General features: G+C 32.2%; 1 protein-coding gene across 1 annotated transcript; it reads left to right on the top strand.

Moving 5' to 3' along the window:
- Positions 1 to 1,941: 1,941 nt before the first annotated feature.
- LOC111714702 (exportin-7) lies at positions 1,942 to 8,246 on the top strand (the record flags this gene model as incomplete). Its single annotated transcript, XM_023489853.1, is given in 5 exon segments — positions 1,942 to 2,019; positions 2,841 to 2,935; positions 5,611 to 5,706; positions 6,209 to 6,327; positions 7,746 to 8,246. Coding segments are annotated over 5 exon segments (480 nt in total). The 3' UTR covers positions 7,843 to 8,246.
- Positions 8,247 to 12,067: the final 3,821 nt, after the last annotated feature.

Here is a 12,067-nt window from a genome sequence, read left to right as displayed (position 1 = left end):
GTACAGATCTTCAGGAGAAACTCAGAAATACGCAGGGGCGACAAACAGACTTTCTTCACGCAGCATGGCTCGCGTAACAGACTATTATGATTATAATAATTGTTTTTATTAATATTATTACTAAAATAATGAACTTTAAGAAATGATTAATATCAGATACTTTTATAAACGCACAAAAAAACCTAAATAACAACAAATTGTCTTATAATTAGCATTTTTTTCGGTGTTAAGTACTTTCTCAAAGGTGACAATTTTCCACTTGTGGAAACTTCTAAAATGTGCAATTTCCCAAGCGGCAACTTCCCAAAGGTTAGGTTAGGCCCTCTGAGGCGCCGCAGGCTGCAATGGGGGCCGAACGCTGCGATTAGGATCGGCTAAGGAGCAAAGCGCAACGGCTAGAACAGGCTGGGTGGATGAGCGCTGCGGCTAGTCGCTTGGGAAGTTTTCGATTGGGAAAATACCCAGGGGAAGTTGCCACTTGGGAAAAATCCTTTGGGAAAGTACCTAGCATCGTTTTTTGCTGTTATGCACTCATTTTCAATGATTTTTAAAACATATATAGCGGGAGGATCATGGAATCCAATAAGTGTTTATTAACGAAACTAAATCAAAAAATCATTTGAATTTACATTTCTTTTTTAATTCGCTTAAAGCTCAGAAAGGTGGTTGAAATCTTACTCGATATGTTTATTATGACTTTATAGATCCTAACCTAAAAAATATTACTTTTACTTCTAGTTTGATTGCCAAAAATGGCTTATTTTTAGGTGCTTGTGTCTTCACAATAAAAAACAATACTTAAAAATGAAAAAAAACAGATATTTAGAATCAATTAACAAATACTATGAAAAAATGTGTTTTTGTTTTCGTCAACTTTTCAAGATAAACATAAAGCTGGTTGAGTTTTACCACAACATTTTTTATGCATTTTTGTGCTCAGTGGATTTTTATGAAAAGGATGAAATATTGGAGTATATCATAAATAAAAAAATTGTGCGATAATGGTGAACTCTAATGCATGTTACCAAAGAATGTCATTTACTCTAGAAAACTAAAATCAAAGGAAATTTCAACTAATTAGATTTAATTAAATTATATTCAATTAGTTGAAAATATTTCTTAAAAACTGATCGCTTTTACTGTAAAAAAAATGCTGAAAATTGTCAGGAAACAGTTTTTGAGTTTTTTTTGCTGTACTGTACTGTCAACTGGATTTTAGAGGGAAATATTCGGATAAAAGGAATAAAATATGAGAAATATTCCACTTCTAATAATTTTACATTTTTCATTTGTATCAAATATTTTTTTTTTTTAAGTTCATACTCCCCTTTTCAAGATTTAAAAACCTGCCCCCTCGGGGGTTTAAATTTCATTTGAAACGTCTCCTCATTAAGATTATATGTAAATTGTCATCTATCATTTAGAAAATAAGGTTCTAGCATGAAACTCCAGCTTTGGCTGGAAACTTAACTTTCCCTATGATTAAAAAGGTCAACTTAATCTACTTAGAATCTTAAAGCCAAATCACGTACGTACGTTCACATAGCTATGTTGAGTTTCCTAATCTAACTTTGAAACAAATTGGTCAAAGGGGTTCCAACGCTATGATCAGACATATATACTAAGAAACAGACTAGACATATATATATATATATTTATATATATATATATATGTAGTAATGTGCCTTCAGGTGGTTCGTTCTGTGGGTAGTTTTTTCCTTTATTTTCTTTCATGGTCAGAATACTTTGACATAATACAGTTTTAAAATCATAGAAGTTTTATTCAATTTATAAAAAAACTATATAATATATATGTGTATTGTAGATACTATGGTGTGTACCGGATGCTGAGCTATATATATAATATATATGTGTATTGTAGATACTATGGTGTGTACCGGATGCTGTGCTATATATATATAATATATATGTGTATTGTAGATACTATGGTGTGTACCGGATGCTGTGCTACTCTGGACAATATTGTCTCATATCTATTCAGGAAGGTTTCACATAAAGGTTAGTTAACATTAAAATCTAAACCATAACTACAGTTACTCAATTAACTCGTTTTAATAATATTCACATTTGTGTTACAATCTTTTCACATTCAGACCTTTGTGTCACAATCTTATTCACATTCAGACCTTTGTGTCTCAATCTTATTCACATTCAGACCTTTGTGTCACAATCTTATTCACATTCAGTCCTTTGTGTCACAATCTTATTCACATTCGGACCTTTGTGTCACAATCTTATTCACATTCAGTCCTTTGTGTCACAATCTTATTCACATTCAGACCTTTGTGTCTCAATCTTATTCACATTTAGACCTATGTGTCACAATCTTATTCACATTCAGACATTTCTGTCACAATCTTATTCACATTCAGACCTTTGTTTCACAATCTTATTCACATTCAGACCTTTGTGTCACAATCTTATTCACATTCAGACCTTTGTTTCACAATCACATTCACATTCAAACATTTGTGTCACAAACATATTTGCCTTCAAAAGCCATCAGAGTAGCAACCTATCAAAAATCGATTCAATCAAATGGGCTCAGATTGTTCGTTTGATCCTGGTAATCAGGTTGTCGGATGTCCGTTGTATCTGTTATGATATATAAAATAAAGACGATCCATAACTAAACATGGAAAACAAGTACAACATTTTAATTTTTACAAGGCCAACAGCAGCTTTAAAGAATAAAAGTCTTAACATTTACAAGCTAAAAGCCCTTGTTTTATTCTTAATTTAGTCAAGTCATCTCAAGTTTGAATCGTGGATTTTGATAACTTTAAAAAGTCGGTTAATTATAAGTCTCTTCTTAAAAGGTAAAAAATCCCGTGCTGGTCAGCTTCCTGACAATGACCCTCTGCTAGCAGTCATCAATATGCGACCTGAAATACTTCAACAGATTCTTCAATCGGTTAGTTAATTACATTCTTGTATTCATATGCATGCAACTATTGTAAGGTTTTATTACATTTACCCTATTTACTAAAATAGGTGATTGTATGATAATGATTTTTAGAAATTAACGTTGTAAAAAAAGTTGCATCATTTTAACAGATATTTTAATCGGGGTCCACAATAGGGCCTCTTGCATAGATCTTTTGTAGATCCAGAAAAATAATTAAATTAGTATTTATTTAGGGTTAGGTTAGGTTAAGACACTTTCTGGGCCGAGTGCTGCGGCTAGGACAGGCTAGGGGGCCGAGCGCTGCGGCCACATGTCTTACATTTAAGACCCCACCAGCTGCCAGTCTCTACGCAGATATTAATTTTCTGGATCTACAAAATTTAATCCCCCTCTCTCTGTTTTGGAATTTCACGGAGCATTGCGCGCAACAGAGAATGGCAACTGCCTTTTAGTCGGGTGGTTTATAATATTCTTGTATTCCTATGCTGTATGCTGTATTGTTATTACATTTAACCCTATTCACCATAGCACATGGTTTAATTAAGTAAAAAAGATAACATCATTGTAACATTAAAACCTATTGTAGTTATTGTTGTAATTATCCTCTTCTAGCAGTCTCCGCTGTGTGGGCACTTCAAATTTATGGATTTATTAAAAAAAGGGAACCTTTCCATATCTTCAGATCTTATACTCATAACCCCGATCGCTTGATCTCAATATCCACTTTGGATACTTTTAATTTCAGGATTGATATAAAACTGATCTGATCTGATCAAAGCTCCTTTCTACCTCAAACTGGTAACAATTACCATGAAGGATAACAGTTAATTAAAGATTAGATTAATTTGAAGATTAGCAAACGATCCAGATCAAGCATTAATCACAATTTCCACATTAAAAGAGTTGCGACCTCCGGGGGATTTGAAATATCAAAACCTTTTATGGAAAATTATAGAATTTATATTTACACAAGTGTAATTTAATTTATGACAAAAAATTCTGCTAAAATTTTAATGTTGAATGCTCAAATGAATGTTTATCAGAATCTATTGAGTATTAAATATAATTTTTTATATATAATTTTATATTTTATAATTTTTATATAACTTTTAAGGGCTTTCAATGTAACCTTAAGGGATCGTTCATTGAAGATCTCATGTCACAAAGAATTTCTTAAATTATTTTTAGTGAAAGATATTGTGGTTTTACCCCCTGTCTGATTCTGCTGCATAAAGTTCTTATTCAAATTTTTCAAGATTTTTTAAACACTTCAATTACTCTCAAACAGACGTCTGTACTGTTCTAAAATGTCATTCAAAGCATTTCTAGGCCTCCCTTCATATCTGGCATACACACTAAGTCCTATAAAAATTCAAATCCTATATGATCCATAATGATTTAAGCTGACACGGGTAAGTGGCTGGAGCTCGACCCTGGAGATCAACATTGCCTAATCTCTTTTTAGACTAAGAAATCCGTTTGCGTAACATCGACAAGTCAATTTAATTAATCCCATCCCGTGCAGTGGTCTACTCTTTACATTTTATTTAATGATTTAATCCTATAAAGGCAGTATGGGTTCTCCAACTGCGGGGGGGTTTTAGCTCTTTCTTCTGTTACTTCTAAAAGGCAGAAAATAGTTATATTTTCCTTACAAAATTGTACAATGGCTGTGGGATAAAACATGTTAATGTGATCCAATATTGTTTGAAAAGTAATCTTTGTTTTATATTTTCCAGAAAATAATTTTGAATTTTTCATGCGAAATATTTAATTTCCAAGAACGCCTGCCTAATTTTCAGCAAAGATCTTGGAAAAATAGTTTGTCCAAAACAAAGATAGTTTTTTTTTTCAGAAATAATAACTTAGATGTTTCTTCTATATTATTTAAAGTTTAGTGCACCAGAGTCTAAAACTAAAGAATGCGCGAATTTTAAGTTCGAGGTTAAAAGTTCTGTAAAATAATGAGTAGCTACTTAAATATTAAACTTTCTCAATTTTAAATTTGAATTTCCCGGGAAAAATCTGAACCAATCAGAGTAAAGGATTTAAAGAATTATTACGTAAGTATCGGTATTCGGTAATCAGCTGTTTTTTAAATTTTAATTGTTACGTGACGAAAAACAAAACATATTTCTCGTCACATATTGAATGCCTCTTACCGCTGAATGATGATAGACAAATAGGGATTGCGGGATTTCAAGATTTTAACCATGTGTTTAAATTTTAACTCGTCGATTTCGGCGAGTTAAATATTTAACCACAGGGTTAAATATTTAACCTCGCGGTTAAAGTTCAGGTTTAAATTAAGTCAGAAGGGGCATTTAACCATGAACTTAAAATTTAAGTCAAAACTTTTCGTTCTTTAGTTTTGGACTCAGGTCTGTTTGTCTTTCGGGTTGTCGGTTTTAACTGAACGTCAAAACGGCTGAACCGATCACGCCCAAATTGTTTGTCAGTCCAAATATATTAATACTTAGTAAACATTCGTGGACTGTAGAATCCAGATGTCTATGTATATTGTATATATATATCTTCTTAAAATAAGTCGAGAACATGTTCTATTGTTTATTAAGATTGATTATTGCTGGACACTGTGTTTCATGTTGGATATTCATCAGCAGCATGATTGCGGAATATGTATATATATATATATATTATATTTAGATATCATTGTTCAGGTATTGAACATAATAATGTTTGAGGACTGTAGGAACCAGTGGTCTATGTCCAGACCTCTTCTTGGTCTTATTCTTCTTAATGAAGAATATTTTCAGGTATAAATGTTTTTTCTCACAGATTGTCCAGAAATAGGTCTCATTCTATTCCCATGTTTTAATTTAATGGACTGTCATTGTCTGATTCACAAAAATACCCTTTAATCCTTTATCCAATCAATAAAGTAAAAGATACTGTATATTTTAAAGATTTAAATTAAAAATATAAAATTCTAACAATTTTATTCAATTTTTTCCAGAAATTTTTTTATAACTATCAGTTTAGAATCGAACGTGTCACTCTTTAAACAGACAATCACTTCAAATTACGTTTCTTCAGTCCTGTTTTATTGTTTAAGGCTCAAATGATCTGATAAAAGTCGACCCACTCAGTTTAGAATCTGAAACCCAAGCTAAGAACATTCCCGTGGTCCTCCCGAGTTCCCCAATAAATATTTGAGGCCAAATATGTCAAGGGGTTACTCAGTTAAAATAGGATTAACAAACTAACAGACTAACGGAGATTACAACTTTATATATATTGACAAATCCTTTACCCTAGAACCTACGAGATCAGATAATCCAAACCCAGATACTGGAAAAACGAGGAGTTATGATGAGTTGGTTTGAGAACCTCATGGACGGGATAGAACGGAACCTGCTCACCAAGAACAGGGACAGGTAATATCAAGGTTCTTTAATACGGTTTGTTATTCTCGATGCGCTCCAATGTACGGAAAATGTCGTCTCTGAAGCATAGATAGATAGATAGAATCCGCATATGACGTCACTGATTACAGAGGCGGATTCTATCTATTTATGATAAGGAGACTTCATTTTCTGTACATCAGGCGCATCGAGAGAATCTTAACAGGCGCATATTTAAATCCTGACAATTTGTTATAATTTTCCTAAACAGTAAAAACCGATTCAATTCAAGATATTGTTTTTTAGAAAAAATTGTGAATGGTAATTATTTGAATTATTAATAGCACTTTAATCGAGTGGTCACTTTCTGTGGTAGTGTCATGTTATGTCAGCTGATGTTCTAGATCTTAGGCGAGTTCTAGAGATCTAAATTCTGAACTTTAGCTATATCATCTAGAATAGCAGTAATATGATTGGTCGCAACACAAGTTAAAGAATGGTATTACTTAACCAACACTCGAACCCGCCACTTATCAATCTTGATACAGGGATAAGGGGTCAGAAATAATGAATAGCTAGACATGGTTGAACCGCTTATAGAAGTAGTTCAAAACAAATCAATTCAGCTTAAACTAGTGCACAAGAGAAATGGTTAAACTACCTAGTTAAGCTCGATATTCATTAAGTCTGGTCCCAGGATAAATCATGGATTCTGTAAATTAATAAGTTCCAATTTGTTTTAAATTAATAATCTTGGAAAATCATTTCATCTTATACAAGATATTTTTAACCTAATTTCTGTGTGAAGAAACCCTGGGTTGCAAGCAAAGCACTAAATATGATTAATTTCTTCAGTAATATCTGATTTAGATTATGTGATAGCAAAAATCAGAATAATAATAATCAAGGAACTAATGCTCGAAGCTTGTTTTCCACGGGGAATTAAATATTGGATATTATTAGGCAAGCATCCTCCTGTTTGGTATTTATCACTCAAAATTAAGTTTTTACCAATCAAGCGATATAGTTTCCTTCCCTTGCAAACATTTAACAACATGTAATGAAACTGTCCAATTAAAGAACGTTGTTAACAAAATAGAAAAGAATAAATGACATAATAGTTATACAAAATCTAAATCACTATAAGGGACTGTAAGCGTGATTTCAAGTGACCCTCATGAAATGGCAATGCCCTATTCACAACAGAACCTTTATCTGATTGAAAATGTAGAAGACATTGTAGTTTTCCTAGGTTTAAAAATTCCTACTTTTTTCCTGTAGTACAAATGCGCAAGTCACTTTTGTTGAGTAATCACGATTGAAAATAATCAAAATTATTACATTGATATCTAATTCATGCTTAATCAGACAAATCTTTAAAGGGTAGCGTTGTGAATTGCAATCTTGAAATTACGCTTACAGTCCCTTTAACCCAGGCTCTTTTTGTTCAGGTTTACCCAGAATCTCTCTGTATTCCGAAGAGATATCAACGAGAGTCTGAAAGGACCAAACATTACATCATCTGTGAACGACATGATGACGTCGTAAATGGGTGAAACCAATCGCAATTTAAACACTGTATTGTCTGTTACATAAATCTCAATTAGACGTAAAGTGGTGTTAAACCATAACGTAAGTAATTGATCGGATTCCCGTTATAAGTAAATATATCATAACCAATTTTCTCAAAGAAATTTTTTTTTAAACCAACTCTTTCCCAAAGCGCAAATTACTGGTTAAAAATTCAATTTTTTAGACGGATTTTCAATGAACCTGTAAGCTTTATTCTTTAACATGAATGAAAACACATGCTTGACATGAATTTGAGTTTTCACCACCAGGCGTATCTGTCGAACATCCTAGTCTGCGCCGTTTTGCGAATATTACAAACATGTTTACTGTAAAAATCAAACAATGTGATCTTCATCGAAATAAACATTCATTAATTATTAGCGGATTATGTTTATTTGGCTGTATCTAAGGTTGTAAATCGTTTTGAGCATTTTTTGTTTATATATTCTCAGGGTGGCCAAAATGTACGGATTGTACGGATTTTTTATTTTATTTTTTTTTCATGAAAATTTAAAAAAAAAATTCTCGTCAAAATGAAGTTAGTTTTACTTATTTTCTGCATTCTAAATAATATTAGATAGATTAATGTTTCAATTGACAATCAAAATTCATTCATAATTTTCGAGATCCCAGAAGTGTTCATTTGAGAATATGTTCCAGAAGTGTGCATTTGGGAATATGTTTTATCTATCTGTCTATCTGTCTAGCTATATGTCTATCCATCTGTATATCTATCTGCATGTCAGTTTATCTATCTTTTTATCTATCTGTTTATATATCCTATCTGTCTCGCTGTTTATCTATATGTTATGTGTCTATATGTTTCTCTGTCTATTTATCTATCTATCTGTCTGTCTGTTTATCTATCTATCTATCTGTCTCTTTATCAGATCTGAGAACATCCTCTCAGGTTTCTTCCGTTTATCTGTAAATCTTTTCATTTTTAGTTTAATATTAACTTTCTTTTAATTGAGTGTGCGACCCCTGTACCAGGCTATTTTTAATTATATTAGATCCTAAATCTACACTCCACTCTTTCTAATTATAACTTAATCGTTTGTTTGTCAAATGGCCAAATTCACACCTATCTAAACAGTTTTCAAAATTAGAATCAACGCTCTTTGGTTCTCTGGTTCTCCGGTTCTCTGGTTCTCTGGTTCTCTAGTTCTCTGGTTCTCTGGTTCTCTAGTTCTCTAGTTCTCTGGTTCTCTAGTTCTCTAGTTCTCTGGTTTTCTGGTTCTCTAGTTCTCTGGTTCTTTAGTTCTCTGGTTCTCTTGTTCTCTGGTTCTCTAGTTCTCTAGTTCTCTGGTTCTCTAGCTCTCTATCTCTAGTTCTCTAGTTATCTATTTCTCTAGTTCAAAGTTCTCATGTTCTCTTGTTCTCTAGTTCTCTAGTTCTCTAGTTCTCAAGTTCTCTAGTTCTCTAGTTCTCCAGCTCTCTAGTGTTTAATAGTAATGTTTAAGTTTTATATTTTTGCAACCTTATGTGGTAGACTTTTGTTATTATAAGCTGTGAATTCTGCCAGATTAATTAGGCTTCGTTTCAAAAACGAAAGGTTTTCAGGTTGCAAAGATAAATGGATTTTAAAATTGAGTTGTTGAGTTGTTGAGTTTCTTCAGTTGATCTTATTTTTCATTATTTCCGGGTTCTCATACAAGCATTCAAATATCTACAGTAGTTTTTACTACCAGGAATATAGGTTGTTAGAGGGAACATATTGGTTGTAAATATTGTTTATATTCTCTTTCAGGATCAAAATATAGAATTAATGTTTAAAATTTGAAAAACTGATAATTTTCAAATATGGTTTCTCTAGAAAAGTGACCTGCGCATTTTTGTTGCAATAAGCCGAAAACATAAATAAATTATCAGAATTAAACACGGAAAACGAACAGTGTTCCGTTATGAATTGGACAATTGCAATCTTTGCATGGAGGGTCAATTAAGCTCATAATCCTATTCTAAATTATAAACTCGCAATCTTCATTCCCATGTTTATTGGTGAATTTGTTCTTCCAATCTACATATCTTCATGTATTTAGGCGCCAAAGCCATGAGAAAAGAATTACAAAATACTGTTTATTTCATAATTTCCGAGGGATTTTTTATTTTAACTTTGACTAAATTTCTGTCTACTCATCTTAAAGATTAAAAGTTAGAAGAAAATTAGAAAACTTAAATTTTTATTAAATTAAATTTTACAAATGTAAAATTAGATCCAAGAGCATTAGATACTTACATTAATTTATTTCTGCCCGCCCCCCCCCCCCGTATTGTGTGGGCCTCTGTAAATTTTAGGTTGCACCTTTCTCCCTTATAAAAGGCATCTATTTACAAGAGAAATGGCAAGAGGGGATATTTCTGGCCATTTCAAGTTTTAACGTAAACATTTTTTAAAATAAACTTCAAATTCATAATTGCTAGATTTTTGATGCTGAATAGAATATCTCCGGTCAGATTCAAAACGAAAAAGCTAACTTGCAAAATATTGAATTTTAAATATGGGTCAGCCCAAGCATAATCACCACACTTTGTGGTCACTGTCTCCGTTTTTGCTCCAAATTCCAGGATACCTTTTCATATGAAAAGGAGAAATGCAATCTTATTGATTTTTTTTAAAATTGTAAATTCATGAATTTTGAAATTTGCAAATAGACAGTTTTTTCATGGTAAGTTTTGGAGCTATAGCAATTCTTGATATAAATTTAGAAATCCAAGACACATGTCTTTTCACATATGTGATAACTATTATGATCCGTTTTTTTCAAATCTGATAAACAGGGTGTGAAAGAAAAAGAAGCGTTTTTATATTTTTGGAAAACCGGCCAAAAAAATAAATATACCCATTTGATTTTTGAAAAAAATTCTAAATCCTTATTATATTCACATCTAAAACATATTAAAATATCCCATTGCGCTCGGACATTAAGTGGGTTAAAAGCATGATTTTCTGAGAACATTCTGTATTTTCGTAATTTTTTCTCTTTTTTTGAAACTCTTTCAGGGTATTTTGTCTAAAAATTTGAAATTTGAAACAGCCTCCAATTTTGGGATCGGAGGTCATTGACCTCCATTTTGACCTCATGAAACGCAGGAAATAGGGCAAAATAGCATATGCTTCACTCTCAATTATTTTAGTGTAATCAGACGTTTTTTCATGTTTTTAGCAACCACATAAGACATGTGCTAACAGAAACACATATATCTAACCTCCAGTTTGACCTTCTTTCAATTATAGTCTCTCAAGAGATCAAACTATAAAACCAGTTTTTGGTGTCCTGATTCCATTCCTCGGCCCTTTTTGACCTCAAAAATTTCAATAAACTCATATATAAAATATATATATATATATAAAATGAGTCATGCCGCATGCGAGGTATTAAATCATAGGTTCTTTTGGATTTCTGACGTGGTGTCATTAAATTTTGAGCAAAATTGGACACATTGACCACAAATCTGCGGTTTTTATTCTTTTCTTAAGGCAAACATCATGAAATATCACAAAATCTTCTTCTTCTATGAAATGCCTTATCCAGAAATGTCCTGTAAATGAATTGTGTTCTGTAAAATCAGGGGCGGGGGGACATTTGCCCCCTCCTGACAGATTCAGGGAGGGGCGTAGCCCCCCCCCCTTGAGATTTTGAGGCAAAAAATGTTCCCAATTTGATAAATGTTATTGTTAACGATAAATTTAGAATTAGAAATTTGTAAGAAACTAAACTTAAGTTATAATATTGTTCATATCTAGTAATGTTCCTTAATCAATACTCATTTATCAAAATTGTAATATTGTTCATAATTTTCATGCATTTAAGTATAACTAGTAATTTCTTTTTGTTCTTAAATTGCTAATGGTCCTATTATTGTTCCTGTTCCTGTGTCCGACCCACTTGAAATTCCTGTCCTAATCCTATATTTTTGTTCCTAATTCCTGAACAATCTGTTTATTGTTCCTAAATCCCTGTTCTAATCCTTTAATTTTGTTCCTAAAATTTAAAAATCTAGTTATTTAGTCTTTAGTCATTAATTTTGACTCTATTTGAGTCTTTTAAGTCAAAAAAAAATTTCGCCTGCGGCATGATTTTTTGTTCCTAATTATTAATTTTTTTGTTCCTAAAAAATCTTGCCCCCCCCCCTCACTTAAATCCTGTATCCTCCCCTGTATAAAATGTCTTAATAAGAAAATGTCTTTTCCATGAAG

This window comes from Eurytemora carolleeae, unplaced genomic scaffold (assembly GCF_000591075.1).
Source record: "Eurytemora carolleeae unplaced genomic scaffold, Eaff_2.0 scaffold1630, whole genome shotgun sequence".
Taxonomy (NCBI): domain Eukaryota; kingdom Metazoa; phylum Arthropoda; class Copepoda; order Calanoida; family Temoridae; genus Eurytemora; species Eurytemora carolleeae.
Note: the sequence above shows the minus strand (reverse complement) of the source record. Positions and strands in the feature narration are given on the sequence as shown.